Source organism: Zeus faber (genome assembly GCF_960531495.2).
Source record: "Zeus faber genome assembly, chromosome: 12".
NCBI classification, from domain to species: domain Eukaryota; kingdom Metazoa; phylum Chordata; class Actinopteri; order Zeiformes; family Zeidae; genus Zeus; species Zeus faber.
Window position 1 is genome coordinate 2,924,180 of NC_137196.1, and position 25,554 is coordinate 2,949,733.

General features: G+C 41.3%; 1 protein-coding gene across 1 annotated transcript in view; it reads right to left on the reverse strand.

Annotated features, from left to right (window-relative positions):
• Positions 1 to 9,071: 9,071 nt before the first annotated feature.
• The window catches only part of paxip1 (PAX interacting (with transcription-activation domain) protein 1), a 65,886-nt gene continuing 49,403 nt past the window's right edge, over positions 9,072 to 25,554 (reverse strand). Inside the window, exons 20-23 of the mRNA XM_080010773.1 lie at positions 14,228 to 14,362; positions 13,882 to 13,957; positions 12,663 to 12,727; positions 9,072 to 9,399 (exon numbers count right to left, since the gene is read on the reverse strand). Of these exons, the coding sequence (XP_079866899.1) occupies positions 9,388 to 9,399; positions 12,663 to 12,727; positions 13,882 to 13,957; positions 14,228 to 14,362 (288 nt within the window). The 3' untranslated portion in view covers positions 9,072 to 9,387. The remainder of the gene's footprint in view (positions 9,400 to 12,662; positions 12,728 to 13,881; positions 13,958 to 14,227; positions 14,363 to 25,554) is intronic.

Consider the following 25,554-nt stretch of genomic DNA (forward strand, 5'->3'; position numbering starts at 1 on the left):
TTGTTCTAAGCACAATCATTATGTTTACCTAATTCTCTAACTATCCCTCCTTTTTTGACAAATGGTACTTACCATTTATCAAACATGCAAAACTAGCAGGAGAGATACAGCTCAGTGCATACAGTACCAAGTGGCCCTGCCACTACAAGAATTCAGTGCAGGATGCCTTTGAGTAGAGAAAAAAAACAAGGTTAATGAGGAATCCTGTGTCCCCATTTGTGGAAGAGACAATCATTATTAGACAAGAGCAATATTGAGGCTTTGTTGGCTGCATTGTCTCCAACATTTCCTATAGAGATGGGGTCAAGTACATTATTGTAAACAACACAAATAGGAAGATCAGAATGGGGGAGGGGGGGGAATAGACAAACACTGTTTTATACATAAAACAGATGACGGACAGACAAACAAAATGAAAAACATTCTAAAAACAATAATAGTTGTACCTGAGTCGAAATCATTGTATTTGAACTTTTGAAAAGTTCAAATACAATACAATACAACAGGCTTTAGCAGTAATATTTGGGTAGGGCGAAGCCGCAACTGCTATCGCTGCCCAGTAGTCATGTGGATCTCCATGAGAGGGAATAAGAGAAGTTGGAGTAGGAAAGTGCACCACCTCAAAGTGACATGGGCGAGGTAAAAGTTGCACATGTTGATGATGGCGAGGTATTGCCGGAGAGAAATGAGCTGATTTGCTCTATAGTAAGATAAAGGCTACAGCATGTAATCAACCCAATAACCCCGGCACCAAATTTCCGAGCATAGTATGCAACAAGGCGTAATTCATCTCCATAAGATTACAACAACACAGCTAACACAAACCCATCACCCTCAACCACAGTTGAAGTAATTCAGTATACCCAACATGGAAAAAAGCTAATTTGAAAAGCAACAATAACGTTCTTCGGTCTAATAGCTGGGCAAGCGTTGCCTCATTCCACGATCTGAAAACAACAATAACCTCAACAGCCCAGAAAGGCCATCCCAGGGTGCGACCCTGAGGAGAAAATAAAAATAAAAAAATGTCATGAGTCATGAGCTGGTCCTAGTGAATGTTCTTTTGTGCTGGCTGGAGTTATAAGTAAAAAAGAAACTATGTGACCATCTTGTTCCAAGTATTCTAGGACATCCTTTGTATCCATGACACAAGCAGATCAATAAACCACGAACATTCGCATTAGTGTCGCTGCCATTAATAAACTCAAAATCAGCCAAAATAAATTTCCGTAATGTGGCAGAAGAAATAACAAACAATACTGGAGGCTCCACATAACTTCAACAATAAGTTAAGCAACTAGAGAGGGTTAAGATAAATATGTGAGAAGGAGAAAAATGCCTATTCCCTAATTTTTTACTTATAGCCTTAAAGGAACAATTAATAACTGCAACCAATAAGCCTGAGATCTCAGCAGTCATCTAGCTAACAGAAGCCTGACTGGCATTGATCAATAACATTTGATCAACTGTCCATTATCTCATTGTCAATGTATGTGACCTAACTCCTAAAAAAATCACATGAATTATGTGTTACGCTTTGAACTGCTAGTCTTACCTTTTGGCCAGGGAGTATTCAACTATAAGTCACATCATTCTGCAGTCTGAATAGAGGCAATTGCTAAGTTATTTTGCAATTCAAATCAATACATTTACAAAAATAAATAAATAAAAAATATATATAGTATACATACAGTGCATCTGGAAAGTATTCACACCCCTTCACTTTCCCCACATTTTGTTATGTAACAGCCTTTTTTTTTTTTTTTGAAATGTTTGCAAATATATCAAAAATAAAAAAACTGAAATATCACATGTGAATATGTATTCACACCCTTTACTCAGTACTTTGTTAAAGCACCTTTGGCAGTGACGACAGCCTGCAGTCTTCTCTGGAAAGATGCTACAAGCTTGGCACACCTGTATTTGCGGTATTTCTCCCATTCTTTGCAGATCCTCTCAAGCTCTGTCAGGTTAGATGGGGAGCGTCGCTGCAATTTTGAGTATCATAGCAAAGGGTGTGAATACATATGTACATGTGATATTTCAGTTTTTTATATTTTAAATACATTTGCAAAAATTTCCAAACCTTTTTCGCTTTTCATTATGGGGTATTGTGTGTAGATTGATGAGGAAAAAAAAGGAATTTAATTCATTTTGGAATAAGGCTGTAACATAACAAAATGTGGGAAAATTAAAGGGGTGTGAATACTTTCCGGACCCAGAGTGTGTGTGTGTGTGTGTGTGTGTGTGTGTGTGTGTGTGTGTGTGTGTGTGTGTGTGTGTGTGTGTGTGTGTGTGTGTGTGTGTGTGTGTGTGTGTGTGTGTGTGTGTGTGTGTGTGTGTGTGTGTGTGTGTGTGTGTGTGACAATAACATAGCCAGCATTCAAATTGAGACCATGTAATACCTAGAAGGGCTATTATTAACATATTTGCAAATCAATGAAGCCAGCTACTATCTTTTAAACGATTCAAACTTTTTCCTAAAATTTGGAAAATCATTTAATTTAAATTTGCCAATACTCTTACTATAATGCAGTTATTCTTATAGATTCTTATACATGTAATAATCTGTGTACTATCAGGAGAGACAGATTGATAAGAGAACAGCTGCAAACACGGAAAAACATTCAGATTGCAGTCATTCAGTTTTATGCTTTGTCTGATGCAGTGACATCACCGAATGCTGCATATATGTATGACCCTGTGTATATGTATGTGACAAATAATCTCTTGAACTTGAATTTGAATGCAGGTCCAAAGGGGCATAGTTGGTTATGCTCCTCAATTGTACACAACAGCATTTTGTGTGTTCGCTGTACTTGGTGGCCAACACTTCATGTTCATCGGTGGAGGGGAGGAGCAGCAGAAGTCAACGTTTGCATTTCATTTCACATAACAGAAGTTTGATCGTTGTTTAGAAAATGTCCAAAGTTATTCAGCCTGATGTTGGCCAAACTGGATCTCTGTACACAAGGTCTTCACAGATCTTCTCGGCAATGCAGGAGTGTCTGCATGTCTCTCAGCAGAAAATCAGGTAGACAGGACCGTTCTTCGGGCCTGGTCGAAAGCCTGGGGTGCTTAATGTGTTTGTTGCAGATATTGTCAGAAGATGAAAGAAGTGATCTACCACAGTAACAGGCAGTGTCATGAAGATAATCACTCCAGGGTTCTCTGATAACAGTGTCCCTGAGTTATAACACAGTAATCATTAACTCAGCTTCTGAACATTACTTCAACAACTAGGTACATTTAGGAGAATGTCATATTTAGACTAATCAAAATTATTCTGGTTCTAGAGGGAAATCTATAATATCTGACTATTTTAAACGATGGAACATATGTGGTATAGAGTTAAATTCAATCAAGATCTTTCCATTTATATGCTTGCATGCATTTCTTCTCACAATAATTCCAATTGAGTCTATTAAATAATTGTATTTGCAAATCAGTTAAATACAAATAGCAATAATATCAATAATTAACAAGGACCTTTGAATGCTGGACATGTCATGGCTTTACTCAAATGTAGAGCAATTCTCTGTGATCAGTGCTGTTGTCAATCCTTCAGGTCTTCCCAATCAAACGCAGTCACATTTTCACTGGTCAGAAGTCAAAACTGCAGCCAGTGGATTTCTGCTTAAAATTGCGGGAATAAAAGACTGAATAGCCGGGTTGGTTAATATCCATCAATACACCATAACATTAATCAATTCACAAGATATTTTCAAATGTAAACTTTAAATTATGGAATGCCCAAATTAAAAGGCATTGAAACGGCCAACGTATTTCACATTTATTTTAGTGTTTAAATTTTTAGTAAGCGAACGTATACATTACTACTCTAATGTACAAAACAAAACATTATTCCTCTTTGTTAAACTACTTGCTAAGTTTTATACTGTTTATCAACAGCTACCTTATTCAATGTCAAATCGAGATCACTTCTTGAGTAAAAAAATTATAATAATGCTGTTATTATATTATACTAAACAATTACCAGCCTTACCGAAAAAAAGTAACTATTGTATAAAAACTGACAATTTACTCATGCAATATTATTTTTTAATGTATCGTGTTTAATCAATACTGTTTACTTATATATCATATAATTTAATTTAGAATTACCAATTTTCTAATGCTTCATTCCATTGTGCGTTACTGCTGTAACACTGCAACACTCTGTGGGATAGATAAATGATTATCTTATCTCAACCAGCAGATCACTTTGACACACAAACACAAAACAAAGCCACTTGAAAAGAAAAAATTAATTACTCAAATTTTTTAAACCAAAACTCATGGATTTGTGCTGCTATTATGCATCATATGCAATATATTTTGTAAGCAATTTTTCACTATTTATATTGATCAATTTAGTTTTATCAATTTGGATTGCTTTGCGATAAAAATCTATTAAAAAAGCACAAACTACAGTCCTGAAAACAAACACTCATCATACTCCTCACCTCTCCAAAGTTGTATTAATGAACCAACAGACACTTTTTTCCTGCAACTTAATATCTGCTACAACTCACCACTATGATCAATATCACAATCATCTATCTAAACACTAATCCAGCAGCTCAAACAATCAAATATCTATACATACTAGCTTTGCATTGACTGCTGTTGTTAACCGGCACTTAAACTAAATTAGATTTTCATTTAGGCTGCTAAACACCACTAGTTAACCATAGTGACGCAGTCTACCTTTTGACTATTAGTTAAATCATTCAGTCCTGCAGCTTCCTCTGCTGAACCAATATCTTACTAAAATGAATTTTACAACTCTCTATGCTCCAAGTTCTATCCAAAACAAAGAATCCCAAATGCATCATGTTTTCACTTTCCTACTTTCACTGTCTTTCACATCAACTTCCATAATCCTTTGTCTATCAATTAACTTTACAGCTCTCACCTTTTCAAATTAATTTGAATCCTTACAGTATCCTTTCCAGCAATCCTACCAGATATTTAGATTATAATGCTGTTACACCAAGGACTAATGTGTGAAGCTAGTTTGACATGTTATGTACAACACAGATATCACGCTTATGTCGCGTTTATCCTTTCGCTTGTTTCATTGAGATTTTTATCAGAAAGGTAGCTAAACATACCCAAGACACTGATAAAATCGCTCCGAACTCATCTCATCCATACCTGCTCTAGTGGGATCAGGCGATCGGTCACATGCCCCAGACACCATTTAGATCACCGAAGATTCAAGTGACATGTATCACTGCCAATAGAGTCATACAATGAGCCTTTGAACTCCGTCCTCTCCCTATGTATTCAAAACTTACTAAAACTAGTTAGAAAGTAAGTCGCATAGCTGGACTATTAGTAGCAAAAATAAAAATAAAATAAAAAAATTTAAAAGACACATATACCACACACACATACTGTATATATATACACACACATATTTATATATATATATATATATATATATATATATATATATATATATATATATATATATATATATATATATACACACATACATACACACACACACACACACACACATTTATATAGACACATATTGTCTTTATTTCCAAACCTGTGTCCCAATACACAGCATGACCAACAGGAATGGATGCCACCCTGTCCCAACACACTGCACGAACAACAGGTGGCTTTATTTATCATGATCAATTTCACTTTAGTTATTGATTTTCTTTTATTCTGACAAGACCAGAAGTTCACACCTAACCTCAACACTTGCTACAGAGGGAACGAGAGTACTATTCTGCTTTCTTCCCCTCAACGCTTTGCTACAGAGGGGTCAAGAGTAATCTATTCTACTTTCTTGCCCTCAATGCCTTGCTACAGAGGGGTCAGGAGTAATCTATATACCTATAGTATAATAATTATGTATTCAATAATGTCGACTTTATACAAAATAAACAACCAAAAAACAAAATCTCTTTTGATCGATACAAAATAGGCCACTTCATCTATGGTCCTCCGGACCGATATGTCTACTGCCCCTTCCTAACCTCAGCGGCTGGCGATACATCTATCTGAGGAGGGGGATTTCTGAGCTTAACAAAAGCGTCTTCAACGATCCTTGAGATCGATACAATCTATAAGCTAACTCAAAGCTTTTTCCTACGATCATCCCTGATGGGTGCAATATCTCAGTAAGTCCTCAATTTAATTTGTTAGGGATCTCGTGTTGCCTCTTCTGGATCTGCTGTCACGCCCAGATGACTCCTTCTTGGATGTATTACGGTCGGTCTCTGACTACCATTGTGCACTCAAACTAGATGCAGGTCCACCAGATTCAATCAGAGAATCTCATTATCGTCACCAGATTGTTGGAGAAATTCTCCATGCGTGTTCGGTGAGGTTAAACTGTTCGCTAGAGGAAAACAGAGAGTATTAAAAATAGTTATTCTGCAGAATAAAGAGAAAGATACAGTCATGCTTTAAAACAGTGATCTGATCAGTCTGCCTCTGCTTCTGTTGAAGAGGGCTTTAAACCGATGAGAGGTTGTGTACCATTGGTCTGCTTGTCATTTTAGGACTATGCCCCCTCCAATCATATCACCAGGTGTTAATCTCATACAGTGATTTCAGTGGACCTCCGGTCACAGATACAATCTTACTGTGCCATAAAACAAATCACAATGCTCTGTCAAGCCCCCTAGGGGTTATCCTTTTCTCCACATAAGGTTGAGTGAAGATGGAATGTGATCTGGTCTTTATACTACAGTAGGCATTGTTGGAAAGAACAGTCTCTTCATATGAACTCTGAAAGACTCATTAAAAACCCCAAAGTAATGTTTTAAATGCTACGTTACATACAAAAAAGGCTATTGTACTATATAGAACATGTGAAACATCAATTCCGTCTAGTCCTGTCAACCAGGGTCCTGGCTGTGCTTGGCTCACCATGTGGCCTCCTTTAATTGGGGACGGTCTCCTGTCGTCACACCGGGCAGCTGAGGTACCTGTCCTCTGGCGCTCTCGAAGTGCGGGGCACTCGTCGCGGGGGGGTCAGGCTGTGGGTGCCGTCTGCCGCCCTCTGTCCTGTGGTCCGCATGCTCGGCAGCTGGGGGCTGACCAGGGGCCTGATGGAGGAGGGGAGCTGCCCGGTACGGCGGAGGCCCATTGCGGACTGCTCTGCGCCCCTGGCTGATCACTGTAGGTTGGTTGCCACCAGGTACGGGAGGTGGGCGCGCTACAGCACGGTAGGGTCCGGGGGGAGGGGGTTTGCATGGTTGCTACCCGGCCTGCTGCGTCCCTCGATCGATCCGGTCGCGTGTCGCCTCTCTCTCCAAGTGCCAAAACTCATACTCAGCACGTACACCACACAACAGACCAAAGGCTTACAGGATGGGCGGGGTGCAAGCTATGTGGGTGGGGATGAGGCGGGCAGCTGCCATCTTGCCTGTCACGCTCCTGCCCAAGCGTGCTTCCCTTCCGTCCCGAAATTTTAATCCCACTCATTAGTTTACAACAAATACACTCGCACACCAATCCTACTCCAAACAACACTCCATCAGAACAGGGTCAGCGGGGCAGGAGGGGTTGCATTCCTCTCCTTTCCCTCCCTCATTTACTGCCATAACTGAGAGGAAGAGGCCACGTGACCAGTTGTAGTTCCAGTTTTCCTGGACCTAATTAACTTTTTTAATACATGTTGTCATCCAATGTTTATGTTTTTGTGTAAATGAGTTGCATTGCAGGTTGAGAACTTGAACTCTACTTGCAGACTAACTCTGTCCTAGATGCAATGGCATACAAATACTCTGTGCATGCCCAGCATGCTGACAGCACAGGTAAAGAAAAAAAGAATAATAAAAAAAGTAAAATAAAAGCTACATTACATACAAAAAAGGCTATCGTACTATATAGAACGTGTGAAACATCGTTCATAGAATTGATCATGTGCATTTTTCTCTCACAAACTGCAAACCCATCCTTTAAGTATTTGGCATTGGTTATTGTCGTTTTGTAATTTGATGAGGCTGCTGCGGTTCTTTAAAAGGAGCATTTTTTTCAGTTCTTTGATGGATAAAGAAGGTTGAAAAGTACTTCACACAGTTGAAAACAATCCATAAAGGGCTGGCAAATGGGTAATGGGCAAATGGGTTGTCGGATGTTCAGCAAACAAAACTGTTATGTTTTGCTGCAAGTACAACACATTGCAAGTTCAGATGGCAAAATCTGTGCCAAAATTGGAAAATACCTGTTTTCCCACAATACGTCCTTTGAATTTCAAAAGAAAGAAATAGTTATGTTTTACAACTGTTTATGCTGAACATATACTTATATTTTCCTCCCTTATTGTGGTCTGGACCAAACGATTTTTCAAGCGTAACGCATAACGTGAGTGCTCATAACCTGTAACATAGAATGTACATAAATCATTATTATTATTGATTTGGCGATTTTGGGACCATGTGAAGGCTGATCATTCAAAGCGTTCAGGAATCACACGTCCATTGCTACACATGAAGCAAGGAGTCTCAGAAAAAATCATGTTCTAAACAAAACTAACAAACTGCTATAAATATAACAATGGGTAGTACCTCTCCAAGCACAGGATATCTAGCACACGACCTTGGCTTAGGCACTGTCTAATTCGGTCCTCCGTAGTTTGAAGGGCAGTGCCGCAGGCTCATCTAGTACACTGTGGTATCCACCCACTGCTGATACCAAGAGATGACCCCGGGCGATCCGTCTGACAGCCGGCAATTAGAACTTCAGCAGTAACTACCCTCATTACAACAATTCATTAAATCAAATCTAGCAGGAATTCTTAAACCCTAACGAGGAATTACTCAAACACATCTAAAATACAGTTGAAAAAAAAAGGTGTGTGTGAGGGGTGGGTTTAAGCCAAGGCCCCGATTTTGATTTTTGACAATTTCTTTTATGGTTCCAATATAAATCTTACTTTTGAGTAATAAAACATTTAGCTACAAGTTGATCTTTTTTTTCGTCTCAACCCTGTAACAACTACATTACCGTGTGATTGATAAACCTGATATATTCCAGAAAAAAAAATTATAAATCATTGTAGACGGTTGAAAGCATTCTCATTTCTTTACCTTCAATATTTTATTTTAATCATTTGAAAATCCTTATTTATTTTCTCAAACATTTACACATTCTATTAAAAAAATGAACAGCAACTTGAGGTTTAAAACCATTCCATAATTTAAAATGCGCATTTCACAAAAATAACAACTTCATTTCTCATTAAACGCGTAACAAAATGCTACAAAATGAATGACTAGCATACTGTACATGGAAAGTTTTTAATTCTTTGCAACCCGGCATCTTGGTCCGATTTCAGTACTTGAGATGACCCCAGAAGGAGACGGCTGGAGTTTGCGGCTGCGTTCCTGTCCTGTCCTGGAAGGCTTGACATCAAGTAAATTTATATGTGAGATTGTCAAGGAAAAAATAAACCACACACGCATACCTATTTTTGTCACCATTTTGACACCATTGCTGTGAGAAAATTTATTTTGGTGAAATCACCGATTTCACAAACATAGTTACTCAATAGCAGTATTTGCGTTGCTGCTTGATATCTGAACACAAGTTAAGGAATTATTACCCTGAAGTAACTATTCCTTTATTTGGTTTTCATCCTTTTCCCAGGTTAAAGGTGGAGGTACACTTTAAAATAATTTTAGATGTTTTTGTTTTCGTTAGTTTATATTTGTATGAAAAAAAAAACCATTTCAAACCCAAGGGACGTTCCGCCTTGGATCAGGACAGCGGATTGCGCTGCGGAGAGAGTGATCTGTGGTCCACTGTGCATGCAGTGTCTCCGAAAAAAAATTAATGCAAGTTTATTTAAGATGTATTTATTTTGGTTTGGTTTTAGATAAAGGCCTGCTATCAATAAAAGCCCTGGTCACTATTTGAGGAAATACAGGCACTGTCAATAAATTACATTGTGTGTGACACTGTTTGAGTTTGATTTCACTATTTTTTTTAATTTTTTCATCTCAATGTAAAGCAAAGCCACTGCTATCTCCTCTCGCTGTTGCGTTCGTCCTTCTTTCAACACTGAGTTCTTATTGAGCTCTTATTGATTATTATTCTGCTGATGGTGTTCTGGGGCACGTTCTCTGGTGGTTCTTGCGTCTTTTGTTTTCACGTCTTTTTAAGGTTACCTCCTCCTTAAAAGCATTGTCTACAAGCGACACTGACATCCGATCTAACAGTATACAGTGTGGCAAAAAAGTATTTAGTCAGCCACCAATTGTGCAAGTTCTCCCACTTAAAAAGATGAGAGAGGCCTGTAATTTCATCATAGGTACACTTCAACTATGAGAGACAGAATGGGGGGAAAGAATCCAGGAAATCACATTGTAGGATTTTTAATGAATTAATTGGTAAATTCCTCGGTAAAATAAGTATTTGGTCACCTACAAACAAGCAAGATTTCTGGCTTTCACAGACCTGTAACTTTTTCTTTAAGAGGCTCCTCTGTCCTCCACTCGTTACCTGTATTAATGGCACCTATTTGAAAGGTAAGCAGCTTGGTGTGAAGAAATCAACTGTGGGAGCAATTATTAGAAAATGGAAGACATACAAGACCACTGATTATCTCCCTCAATCTGGGGCTCCACGCAAGATCTCACCCCGTGGGGTTAGACATGATAGCATCACGCAGTTGCTGCAGATTCGACTGCACATGCATGATGCGAATCTCCCGTTCCACCACATCCCAAAGGTGCTCTATTGGATTGAAATCTGGTGACTGTGGAGGCCGTTGGAGTGCAGTGAACTCATTGTCCTGTTCAAGAAACCAGTTTGAGATGATTTGAGCTTTGTGACATGGTACATTATCCTGCTGGAAGTAGCCATCAGATGATGGGTACACTGTGGTCATAAAGGGATGGACATGGTCAGCAACAATCCTCAGGTATGCTGTGGCATTTAAACCATGCTAAATTGGTACTAAGGGGCCCAAAGTGTGCCAAGAAAATATCCCACACACCATTACACCACCAGCCTGAAACGTTGATACAAGGCAGGATGGATCCACACTTTCATGTTTACGCCAAATTCTGACGCTACCATCTGAATGTCGCAGCTGAAATCGAGACTCATCAGACCAGGCAACATTTTTCCAATATTCTATTGTCCATTTTTGGTGAGCTTGTGCGAATTGTAGCCTCAGTTTCCTGTTCTTAGCTGACAGGAGTGGCACCCAGTGGGGTCTTCTGCTCCTGTAGCCCATCTGCTTCAAGGTTCGACTTGTTGTGCTTTCAAAGATGGTATTCTGCATCCCTTGGTTGTAATATGTGGTTATTTGAGTAACTGTTGCCTTTCTATCGTCTCGAACCAGTCTGCCCATTCTTCTCTGACATCAACAAGGCATTTTCGTCCAAAACTGCCGCTCACTGGATATTTTCTCTTTTTGGGAACATTCTCTGTAAACCCTAGAGATGGTTGTGCATGAAAATACCAGTAGGTCAGCAGTTTCTGAACTACTCGTTCAAAGTCACTTAAATCCCCTTTCTTCCCCATTCTGATCCTCGGTTTGAACTTCAGCAAGTCATCCTCACCATGTCTACAAGCCTAAATGCAATGAGTTGCTGCTATGTTATTGGCTGATTAGCTATTTGTGTTAACAAGCAATTGAACCGGTGTACCTAATAAAGTGGCCGGTGAGTGTATATCTATATATGTGCCCTACCACAGCAAAACTCGCCATCTCGGATCCCGCTAAAATGGCCAGGAGCAGCCAAATAAGTTGAAAAAACCTTTTTCCATTTTTCCAGATTCGTGTTCCTTATTCCTGTTTTTTTTTCTCTCAAGGTATTTTCAAAACAGAGTTTGATTTATAAATAGTAGAAAAATGTTTAACCGTGGAGTTAAATATTCCCGTTAGATTACATAGGGAAACGCAGTTCACTTACCGGGACGCGGAACAGCGCTGAATAACGCCGATCGATCGTTTCCTTTAAAGTGAGCGTCCATGTGAAGATGATTCCTCCATATTCCATGTGATGTGAAGTCACAATGTGAAACCGTTTTGATAGAATTCAACCATTAAATGGTACTACTTTTACACACACGGAGCCACTGTTGTGAAACCACGAAGAAGAAAAACCCTTCGCGTCACGCACCTACGTCACTTCCGTAAACAGACGGTTAAAGCGCAGCACGGGGGTGTTTCGGTCTCACTCGTCTGTGAAAACTTTCTTCTCCGTATCGTTATGGATTACGCGAAGCGGGTGGCGGAAGCTCTGAATCATATTTCGGACCTTAATCTGATCAGTGTGATAGATCCAAGCCAGTGTAAGCAGCATGTACTGGACTTTATTTTCCACGAAGATAGTCAGTTCTCCCACAGCGACACAGAACGACAGTGATGCTGAATCTGATATTACTCCGGACTTGGAGAACATTTACAGCAGATTTCAAACTTAATGTGATGATGAGAGCTGGCTGAATGAACCTGGTGTGGCGAAAACTTTGGAGGTGATTATCTCAGAATTACAGTTTGCTACACCCTTGTCATTAACAAGTCATAGCTTTAAAATTTTATTTGCATGATTTGCACAAGTGACACCTTGTTTGGAAGCTCTGATTCTACACTTTCAAATGATGTGAAAATCTCGAAAACAGCCAAATGACCCTAAAGTACGCGGTGGGTCACATATATATATTTTGTAAGGATATGAATCGTAGTCCAGCTTCTGCGTGAGAACTCCTGTTAAAATGAACTCAGCATTGTGCACATCTGAAAGACAGAAAGGAGATATGGTGAGAAAACCCTGAGTTCATACATGAACAGCACTTCATCTAACAGCAGATCCAATGCAGTATCTGCTTTCAATATTGACATTTATTCCATCTGAAGACGTTATGACAAACATAATCAAGTGCATAGAATGTTCCCGTCAATGAATTGGTGTATCAATCCATATTATTTCATTGTTTGTCAATGATATGACATAATAGGGATGGGGGAAAAATCGATACATCATAGTATCGCAATAGTTTGTGTGGCGATAGTGTCGAAACGTGCACCAGGAATCGATATTTTATTATATAAATTTCAAATACGAATAACCGTGTTTGGTCCTAGAATAATAAAATCAATTAATAAAAAATTCAATCAAAAAAAACACTTGCTCTTGATTACAGTTTGCGTTTTCAATGGAAACATTGCGAAGTGGCAGAGCTGAAATCAGTACCAGGAAGTTCAGAAGAAAAACTAGTGACGACAACAAACGACGAGATGCGTAAGTGGCGACGTTCGTCTACGTCATGCGAATGCGACAGTTATAATTTCCATAGATTCGACGATCCCGGACTCTATAAGGACCTGAGGTCTTGGCAACGCACTGTTTCCAAATGGCAGATTTCAATTTGTTTGAGTTCCTCCGATTTCTTTTCTTGCTGCTCTGTTCATTTATGTACGTAAGCAGCCGTTACGTACATAAATGTTCTACGTAGCGAGTATCATTTCCATTACCAGAAATCCATTGTTTGTTGTTGACATATCAAGCATGTTCTACCATTGGGGAAAAAAAGCTTGTTTTATTTCAATATTCATGACACGACTGGTGAAAATGGGTGGAAAAAGGTAAAACGGTGCCAAGCTCGTGTCACACTAAGTGAGTATTTTAACAATGGCGCCGTTGGATGTAAACATAACACGTATCATGTCTGATACGTGTTATGTTTACAGGCATCACGTCTGTGTACTGATCACACTGATGCAGTTTAGGTCATGAAATAAGCGTTGAAGAATACCAAAACGGAGAAAAAATGTGTTTGAAACTTTTTACTGCAGTCAAGTAAGAAAGAAATTAATATCTTAATTTATCGCAGTATCGTATCGCAAAACAAAGATCGTGATATCAGTGCTCATGCGTTTTGGGCTCCCACCGATGTTCTTGAGGAAGTATTCCCGACAGAGATGGAGGTCGTTCTCACAGGAAATGAGGATGATCTCCGGAAGATTCTGCATTAAAAAGAAACATCCGTGGGGCAGTTACATAAGAAAATGTTCTATCAATGTGTCTTTCACAAACAAGCTCTCTAATTGGGTTTTTCATTTCCTGGCAAAAGGATTCGGAAGTGCGGCGGAGAAACACAGGATTACATAGTTTACAACACACGGTGCCTAATTAAGAAAAATTATGGTGGTAACTGTCATTTTTTTTCACCTTTTTAAATAGATAGAAATCCTGCACTAGCAAAACATGAGAGAGATTTCCTGTGTTTCCTTCACCTTGTTCTGCTTGTGCTCCATGATCTTCCGGTACGAAGGCTGCTTGGAGAGCAGCTTTCCTCCAGCACTCTCCAGGATGGCCTTCATGGTGCCCAGACTGGGGCAGATACCCGGTGTGATGTAGAAGTACTTGCCCTGGAGTAAAATAAATGTGCCGACACTTACAATTGCATAATCTCATCTCAAAAAAAAACAAAAAAAAAACCAGTTACAGGTAACACCAACAATTCTAAAGACGGCGGCGCCAATGGCATGATTGGCGGTTTGTCCGGATTAGTCATTAGGTACCATGTCAAAGCTTCCTTGAACAAGTCAATCAATACCTAACCACTCCAGATATATACAATTGGTACCTTGAATGGCTGCCTCCGGCATCAGCACCTGAATTTTCCCCGAGGGATTAATAATGTGTCATCTTACTTGCATGCAGCTGCACATTTCTAGGCTTCATGAAATCTTGTAGCTTTTTATTCACAACCTTATATGTATTTTCATAAGGTACATACATAAAGTATATGCATGCATGCACATACTTTACACACTGTATATATACAGTGCATCCGGAAAGTATTCACACCCCTTCACTTTCCCCACATTTTGTTATGTTACAACCTTATTCCAAAATGGATTAAATTCCTTTTTTCCCCCCTCATCAATCTACACACAATACCCTTTAATGACAAAGCGAAAAAGGTTTTTTTTTAGAAATGTTTGCAAATGTATTAAAAATAAAAAACTGAAATATCACATGTACATATGTATTCACACCCTTTGCTATGACACTCAAAATTTAGCTCAGGGGCATCCGGTTTCCACTGATCATCCTTGAGATGTTTCTACAACTTGACTGGAGTCCACCCGTAGTAAATTCAATTGATTGGACATGATTTGGAAAGCCACACAGCTCTCTATAAGGTCCCACTGTTGACAGTGCATGTCAGAGCAGAAACCAGGCCATTAAGGTCAAAGGAATTGTCTGTAGACCTCCCGAGACAGGATTGTATCGAGGCACAGATCTGGGGAAGGGTACAAAATAATTTCTGCAGCACTCAAGGTCCCGAAGAGCACAGTGGTCTCCATCATTCATAAATGGAAGTTTGGAACCACCAGCACTCTACCTAGAGCTGGCCGCCCAGCCAAACTGAGCAATCGGGGGAGAAGGGCCTTGGTCAGGGTCAGATCAAGATCAGGGTCAGATCAAGAACCTGATGGTCACTCTGACAGAGCTCCAGTGTTCCTCTGTGGAGAACCTTCCAGAAGGACAACCATCTCTGCAGCACTCCACCAATCAGGCCGTTATGGTAGAGTGGCCAGACGGAAGCCTCTACTGAGTAAAAGGTACATGACAGCCCGCTTGGAGTTTGCCAGAAGGCACCTAAAGGACTCTCAGACTATGAGAAACAAGATTCTCTGGTCTGATGAAACCAAGATTGAACTCTTTAGCCTAAATGCCAAGCGTCACGTCTGGAGGAAACCAGGCACCTCTCATCACCTGGCTAATACCATCCCTACGGTGAAGCATGGTGGTGGCAGCATCATGCTGTGGGGAGGTTTTTCAGTGGCAGGAACTGGGAGACTAATTAGGATTGAGGGAAAGATGAACGGAGCAAAGTATGGAGAGATCCGTTATGAAAACCTGCGCCAGAGCGCTCAGGACCTCAGACTGGGGCGAAGGTTTACCTTCCAACGAGACGACGACCCGGGACAAGTCTGTGAATGTCCTTGAATGGCCCAACCAGAGGCCAGACTTGAACCTGATTAAACATCTCTTGAAATATCTGAAAATAGCTGTGCAGCGACGCTCCCCATCTTACCTTACAGAGCTTGCAGAGCTAGCGATCTGCAGAGAAGAATGGGAGAAATACCCCAAATACAGGTATGCCAAGCTTGTAGCATCATTTGAGAGAAGACTGGAGGCTGTCATCGTTGCCAAAGGTGCTTCAACAAAGTACTGAGTAAAGGGTGTGCATACATATGCACATGCGATATCAGTTTTACATTAATACATTTGCAAAAATTTCTAAAAAACCTTTCGCTTTGTCATTATCGGGTATTGTGTGTAGATTGATGAGGAAAAAAAATTATTTAATCCATTTTGGAATAAGGCTGTTACGTAACAAAATGTGAGTAAAGTGAATACTTTTTGGATGCACTGTATATACATATATACACACACATACATACACATATCAGCCACAATATTAAAACCACCTCCTAACATTGTATAGGTCCTCCTTGTGACGCCAAAACAGCTCTGCTTCCTCGCTGCTGCCGAGCTGCTGTGCTACAGTAGCGCTTCTGTGGGATCAAGCCAGACTGGCTTGCCTTCATTACCCACGCGCATCAATGAGCCTTGGTCCCCCATGACCCTGTATCCAGTTCACCAGTTGTCCTTCCTTGGACCTCTGTTTGGTAGGTACTGTACTAACCACCGCATACTGGGAACACCCCACAAGACCTGCCGTTTTGGAGATGCTCTCATCCAGTCGTCTAACCATCACAATTTGGCCCTTGTCAAAGTCGCTCAGATCCTTATGCTTGCACTTGCACTTGAAGAAGTGACTAAGGCCATGAGAAAGATTGACCATATCGCCACCACCACGTACTGCTATCTGTCAGAAGACATTACATTTCATTTAGCAGATGCTTTTTTCCAAAGCGACTTACAATTGTTCAAACACCGACGGACGCAGCCATCAGGAGCAATTAGGGGTTAAGTGTCTTGCTCAAGGACACTACAGCATGCTAGCAGGAGGAGCCTGGGATCGAACCAGCAACCTTTAGATCACTAGACCACCAGCTCTACCGCCTGAGCTACCATCCCCACGGAGCTTTATTGGCGTTACAGCCATGAAGTGGAGTTTGTCTATGTGTCAACACTTCTGAATGAACATGATGGTATAGAGTACCAGCTACCAAAGCATGCCAACTACTCAATCTAATATCTACCATAGCTGCTGAGAAAGCAACAAGGCCTACAAAAAAGTTTACCATTCAACATTTGGCAAGTGTAATGCACTTTGGAACAAATGTGGAAGATCCACATTTTCAGGCAAAACTGTTGAATATACTTGCTCCCTCCAGCTGCTGCGCCCAAAGGGTACAAGGTGGAAATCCCCTTTCCTGGCTGTGGAAAAACTATTAAGAATAATCAAAGACAAGGGAGAGGCGACCATCAGAGCAATCTGCACAGGCGTAAAGGTTCCGATGTAAGTCAGGATTATGTATGTTTTGTTCATCATAAATCCTTGGGGATTTATATTTGTCATAGTATACTTCAGTAAGTCATGCAGCCATTGATAACTTGAATCAGATGACATGGTTATAGGTTTTCATTAAAGGTTCAATCCAGCTGAACTTGCATTCCTCGCAGAGTATGCCGCTACCATGAGTCCAGTCCCCCAGTCGATCAACATCTTGCAGGGAGATGGCAGCTTCCAATGATCAACCTGCTGACCTCCAAACTTGAGAGAATCAAGTTGCCATTGAAGTACTGTAGGCCTCTGGTGAATCGCTTTGGCCATATATCAGGAGACCCCGAGTTCATCGCAGCTGCGATTCTCCTTCGGAAATTCCGAACAACATGGACAAAGGATTATGCCACAATCAAAATCGGTTAGGGGTTAACGTAAAAAATCTGTCTATTGGCGTACATGTTGTACTATGCAGTTTTGAGAACCACACATTTAGATCAAAATTCTGATCAACATGACCAAAAAGAAGTAGCAAAACAGCCCGTCTCAAGAAATCGTGTGATCCCTTTAAACCTTAGATAGAAGAACAGTCTTTAATCGTCACACAGCACACCACACTACAACACATGCACGCACACGCTTTGGATGGTGGCCGGTGAAATGAGGCCTCTGCGTTTAACCCATCCTGGCTTGTCCTTCCTCCTGGGTCACAGCCAGGAGCAGTGGGCAGCATTCATGGACGCGCCCGGGGACCTGGTGATGAGTGTCCATCGCTGGTCAGACGATGACGTGTGCATGCTTTTGGTGGCAGTCCTTACTGACATTAAGTGGGGGAGGCCAGTGGCCCAGTGTAGGCCGGCGGCCAAGTGTCTGTTTTGATGGGGACCCGACGTGGGCCAGCGACAGACTGATTGCCGCATTAAGGTGTGGCCTTATAGTTTCTGTGATAACAGAATCACAGACAGAATCACGAAACCGAGAATTTAAAAAAAGCTATAACACAGATTCCATAGGGCCCTTCATTATTCAGCGTTTAAAGCGGAATGGAGATTTGAAAACATGACTACATAATGTGTCAATCAACAACTGTTGATGAGTCTTACAAAGAATCTTACAATGTACAGTCTTGGAATGGTCTCAAAGTTTTCACTCCAGTTCTGATTGGCTGTACTAGATCAACCAAGAGATTCAAACATTACTTGCCCACCATCGTTTTGCTTTTTTATTATTTTAATAGAAATAAAAACCCATTCAGCTCATTTTCGTGCATCAGCGCCCATGTTCAAATTAAAAAAACTAAAAAATACTAAGCGTGTTATCAGTACTTATACCGCATTCGACGCCACGGTAAAGGGGTAACCGTTTCAGCACTTTCTGAATGGTATGGGGGGAGCAAGGGGGAGGTACAAAACATGCGTGGAGATATGTTGCAATGATGTAAAGAATAAAAAATATAAAACTAAATAATTGTGTGTCTGTTATTATATATAAGAATTTATACAAGTAATAACCCGGAGCCGCAACTCCGGTGCAATCTCTGGACCAACTGTGCCATGCGACCTCTGCCAAGCATCCTTCTTGTCCACGTTCAGTCCCTGGAGAATGAGATGGATGACCATCGAGCAAGGATTACATTCCAACGGGATACGAGAAACTGCTGCGTCCTCTGCCTGACTGAGACATGGCTGAACCCGCTGGTGCTGGACCACAACATACGTCCAACCGAATCCTTCTCCGTGTTCCATCCATGGCGCTCTGAATGCTCGCAGGCCGCTTACAACAAAGGTCTTGTATCCAGAAACATGGACAATTACAAAGCGGTGTCGTACCATCTGTGGAGGGCGGTGAAGGACGCTAAACGGACATACAGAGACACAGTGGAACGACCGATGGCGCAACGGGAAACCAGAAGCTTGTGCCAGGGGCTGCGGACTATAACTAACAACAAGAGCAGCTCCTCCCCAGCCACGAGTGTGGACGACACCCTAGCCAACGAACTGAACTCCTTTTATGTGCAATTCGAGTCTGGCAGTCACACCGTTAGCTCGCCAGCTAATTGGAGTTACACTGCTGGGGATAAGCGCGCACTCTGTGTCTGAGCATGATGTCAGGAGGGCTCTGATGCGTGTGAACACCAGGAAAGCTGCGGGCCCAGATGACATATCTGGACGAGTACTGAAGACCTGTGCTAACCAGCTAGCCCCGGTGCTCACTACGATATTAAACATCTCCCTGGCTGAATCAGTGGTCCCGTCCTGCTTCAAGAGGTCCACCGTCGTTCCTGTCCCGAAGATCGCCTCTCCTGCCTACCTGATGACTACTGTTCGGTTGCCCTGACCTCGGTGGTCATGAAGTGTTTCAAGCAGCTGATTAAGGATTACATCTGCGCCTCCCTCCTCTGCACCTTGGACCCACTGCAGTTCGCATACCGGCAAAACAGATCCACGGATGACGCGGTCTCCCAGGTACTGCACACCATGTTCAGGCACCTGGATGGCCGGAAGGGGGCTTATGTGAGATTGCTGTTCATCGATTACAGTTCAGCTAGTAATACCAGTCACCACCAGACTGGCTGTAAAGCTGCAGGAGCTAGGATTGAACACTCAGCTGTGTGCCTGGATCCTGGACTTTCTCACAGCCCGCCCCCAGGTGGTTAGGGTGGGGAGGTACATGTCCAGCTCCCTCATGCTGAACACAGGATCCCCCAAGGGGTGCGCCCTCGGCCCCCTACTGTACACACATGACTATTTGGCCAGGTCCAGCTCCAACACCATCATCAAGTTTGCTGACGACACCGTAGTGGTGGGCCTGATCAACGATCGCGATGAGAAGGCCTACTGCGAGGAGCTGACTGACCTGTCACTCTGGTGCCAGGACAATAGCCTCTTCCTGAACATCAGCAAAACTGAGGAGCTGATTGTGGACTTTAGGAGAGAATTACAACCAAGGACGCACGCGCCGTTGGTGATTAATGGGAGTTCTGTCAACAGGGTGAGCAGTTTCAAGTACCTGGGAGTCCACATCAGCGGATTTAACATGGTCTTTACATACAGACACTGGTAAGAAAGGCGAGGCAAAGTCTTTACTAACTCTGAAATTCTGGGTCTCTGAGGATCCTCAACTCCTTCTACTCTGGAGCAGTGTAGGGCATCCTGACAGGCAACATCACTGCTTGGTCTGGGAACTGTACTGTTCAGGACAGGTGGGCCCTGCAGAGGGTGGTGCGTTCAGCTGAACCCACCACTGGAACTACACTCCCCTCCCTGCAGGACTTACACACCAGGAGGTGTAGTAGCAGAGCCCGTAGGATCATGAAGAATCCTCAGCACCCCAACAACGGACTGTTCCATCTGCTGCGGTCAGGCAAGCGCCTCCGCAGTCACACAGCGAGAACAGAGAGACAGACAGTATCTTCCCGCAAGCCATAAGAACTGTCAACGCTGACTTCACCAGGGGTCCTCACTGAGACACACACATGACTCCATTACCTTACTGTACTGTATGTAGCATACTGTATCATTGTTCTGGTTACTGCATACTGGGCTGTATTGCTGTTCTGTTACTGTGTTGCTGTGCCGTACTATCGTATATTGTACTGTATATCTCAACACACACTACCTCACTTTATTCACATGCCACTTTTATGCACACGTTTGTATATACATAAGACTATTCCATATACATAAGTCTATTCCCTTTATTTCTATTTTGTACCCCCACTCTGCATTACCTTTGAGTTCTTTTATTTTATTCTATTTTTTCTATATTATTCGATTTACTTACTGCATTACGTTTTAGGAATCAGTTAGTTTCAGTTAGTCAAGTAGAAATACGGTAGCTATTGTGGTCAGTCTAGAACATATTGTGCATAATCATCGCACTGATATTCACTGCATATATGTATGGAAGTATGCGTATGTATGTGACAAATAAACCTCTTGAATCTTGAACATTTTTCACACATAAATAACAAAAGTAAAATAACTTATTAAAATAAAACCTCAGTCAGAATAGTGCGTGTGTGCCTTCGCTTTGTGAATCAAACGTGACAGCTCCTTTTCAGCCAGGGCACCTCCTGGGAGGGAGGAGCATAGGCTATGTCTTACATAAAGGGGGAAACATTTGCTGGTGGCAGGAGACGGCAACTTAAGCAAACACAACATAAAAATGTAAAAAGGCTGACAAAACAAGAAGGGCTCATCACCCAGGGAAACTTAGTTCCCTTCATTCATTCAAAACAACCGCATCGTCCGTGAGCGACGTGACATAGTGCAAGTGGAAGCAGTGTCTGAGGGACACAGCCATCCCAGGGGGTTCTTTTCAGACGAGACACCTTGACTGGTTGCATTCTTTACTAAAACATTTCTATATAGCTTTATCTCGTGTTTCTATTGACAAGGCTGCGTAGCTGCGCGCAGTTGAAAAGATCAAAAATAAAACTCTTAGGCAAAATTAGAGAAATGCTGCGCGGCTCTGCGTGGATCCCGCATGACTGACGTGCCAGTGGAGCCGCAGCAGTGGATTCAATAGAAAGAAGCACATACGCTGCACCAACGCGTCCAGTAGACTTCTACTGATACCAAAATACCGCAGTTCACGTGTGTATTTATAGTGGGGGGCGTACCGAAAGGTTTGATAACTTACCGTGTACCGTTGCATCCCTAGTAACCTCATCAACAAGCAACAGCGACCAATCAGGAACTCCCTTACTTAAAAACCCCCTTTTATTTTTTATTGTTTCTCATGTGAGCTGAACTTTGTGACTCAAATACTGTGTGTATTTTTTTAGAGCATTTCCAATGATAAATACGTAGTCTCGTAGGGAATTTTTTTAAATGACTAATACACACTACAGTCATCACATATTTATTCCCATCATGAATGTATGTATTCCCAATTTAATTCAGAGGTCAAAAGGCATGTTTTATTTTTTAGTTTCTTGCCAGATATTATATGGACTCCCTAAAAACAGTATTAAATCGACAAAAGCCTAGTTAACTGCTAATAAATGAATAATAAAGTATATTTTTTCTGTTATATGAAAATGATATCATAATAAAATAAAATAAATACACACATCAGAATTTAAGTCACAATGTTCAGCTCACATGAGAAACAATAAAATAAAAATAAAATAAATATGTGCAGAATTAAAGCTGCATATTAATGGCGTTCCTGATTGGTCGGCATGGCTGTTTCTTGTTGATGACACAGCGGAAGTGAAGCGTCAGCGTCAAACACATCCCCACATGGCGCACCGTGGAAAATGCCTGGAAGACACCTTCGTGAAACTATTCTTTTTACTATAACATTTTGGTATCAAAACGGTTGTTTGTTGCTGGTGATGTTTATCATAACATTTTCAGAATATCTTTTACAATATACAATTTACCTCAATGTTGAGAGACACTGTCATTGTACGAATAATTGTACTATTTTATTGTCAAAGGCCTGTTTGAAGCTATGTTTTATAGAACGTTCACACATGTCTACCATGTACGTGAAAGTTATGAAAATGAAATTTTTTTTGAAAGAGCTGTCTTAGTGTGTTCTTGTGCTTCCCCGCTAAAATAAATAAACAAATAAATAAATAAATATATATATATATATATATATATATATATATAATTTTTATTCACATTTTATCAACCTATCATGTGTTCATTTCACATGGGGGAGCTGCGAAATGCAGTTAACTGTTAACAAGTGCATAATAAAGGACTTAACCTTAAGAAGGCATTGTTCCCGCCTTAGATCCGGTAGCTGCAAAAAGCATAGTTAACTAATAAATGCTATTATTAACACTTTTATAGTCTTATTAACACAATAATGTTTAATATAGCTGCAGACAGCAATACAGTTTAGTCGTTTCAGTTTAGTCGTGTTAGGTACGCATTACATTTTCCCTAGTTTCCATAAAACACAACATTTCATATCGACTTCTTGACCAACTACCTATCAGATCTGGGGTGGCCCCAGGCCACTGACCAATCACTGTGCACCACTCACTTCACCCCATGTTCCTCTTGTTTTGTTCAGTCCCTGGCCTGGGGTAGGCGCAGAAAATGTCCCACAAAAATTCTTCTGCTCTCACCACGTGAAACTGTACGTGGCTATACAGCGAGCTAAACACTCTTCCAATAAGTACCCGGAGACAGGATCTCACTCTTGGTATCGTTAATTAAAGCGGTGTAAAACTGTGGAACAACACAAAAATATACAGATAAACGATCAAACGATTATACTATCATCCCAGTGCTCTGATGTCACAACAAAGACTGGGGGGGGGGGGGGGGGGTGTGCTTCTGTGGGTGGAACACTCCCCGCCTGGCATCTGTAAGATGTCAACCCCTCAGAATCCTTGACCTTGGGGAATTGTGCTTTGGAACAGCTTTACTGTACCGTCCTTGCTTGTCTTTCCCTCGAGCTTCCTCACTTTCCCATCATCACTCAGAAAAACCCTAGTGAGGAGCCCCCTTGGGTCGCTGTGACCTCTGACATGAATGTTGTAAGGACCTTGTGGGTCAGCTTCGCTGTCCCATGTTTGAGAAGCATGGCGTTTGATATACGTAGCGTGAATCCAATCATCCGTTCCCAGCTGCTGTCCATGTGTGAGGAGTCTGGGGGGTGGACACTTCCTGTTTGGCAGCACCGACTTGCGATGTCTGTCTGCACACAACCGCTATGCAGAACACAGGGCGCAAGTCGCTGGATGGCTTCCGAGAGACGAAGCTTGGACTTTTTTGATTTTGGATGATGGAAGAGCCCCGCCCACAGGGCTGAACCCCTAAATACAATACATGCAATACACGGGGTCCAGGTTGGTCGTGTTAGATACAAATCAGTTTTCCAAGTTCCCGTAAAAAACACCACTTCACAACATCACTTCATATCAACAGCAATTACAAATTTCCAAGTTCCCATGGAACTCAGCATCAGATCGTGCTGTCACTCATCTTTACATCAGCGTTACTACTAAAACGAGTTACAATTTTCCCAGTTTCCATTGAACGCAGCATCAGATGACATAAAGGCACAGTCTTGACTCTCTGTGACTAATTATAGTTTTCCAAGTCCCGGTGACACGCAAAATTACTACTTAGATGACTTACAATTTTCCGAGTCCCATGGAACTCATCTTCGGCTCCTACAGTCTGTATGTTACGATAAGGGTTAGGTTTCATTTGCGTTTTTTTGATACCGGTGCTAAAGTGATTTTTAAGACGGTACCAGTGACAAAACCGTGCTTGAACGATACTTAAAATACATTTAAAAAAAAGCACAAAATGGTCAACGACATTAAAGATGGCGATATGACTTGCTATACAGTTCCTATGCCTTTCTCCTTTAATAGGTACACTGCTAACATAGACCCCAAACATTAAATAGCCTACGCCCACTAAAATTAAGAAATTAAATAAAATATTTCCTACATGCTTAAATTGCACAAATTGCACATTAATACCCAACCAATTAATAAGAACATTAATTTAAATAAGACATAAGAAATTCAAGTCTTTTATCACTCATTAATTTCTACTGCTCCTTTCAAAATACTTTCCTCTAAACTCAACAAAAACATATCTTGAAAAGCTGAAACGCTGAGATGCCACGCGCACGCCGCGGTATTGTGCGCAGGGTACAATAATGACTGGTCAGAGCTGGTTGTAAGTACGAACGGTCGCTAAACACGTAGGTCGTTAAGTGAGGAGTACCTGTAGTGACTGGGCTATAAGACATGTCACTATTAGACATTATGGGCAATGTAGGAGCCCTATCTGCGCATGGCGGAGAGATGCTACAAGAGCAGATACACTTGTTGCGCATAAAAACTTTATCCTGAAAGTAAGAATGTGGTTGTCTATTACCTGTAGTCCACAGAGTCCTACCTCACGCTTTTTCTGCTACTAAGTATCTTATGACCTTATTAACAAACGCTTATTACAAGCGCCTTGATATAAAGCGTGAAAGAAAAGAAAAATGCTGATGCTTAGGCCCAGTGGCTGGTCAACTTGCAATACACCGGGGGAAACCCCGGAAATCCCCTCTTTGCTTTTTTTGGTAAAGTGTTTCATTGACAAGCTCAATAATGAATAACAATAATAAATATGGATCCTTGTGACAAAGCAACAT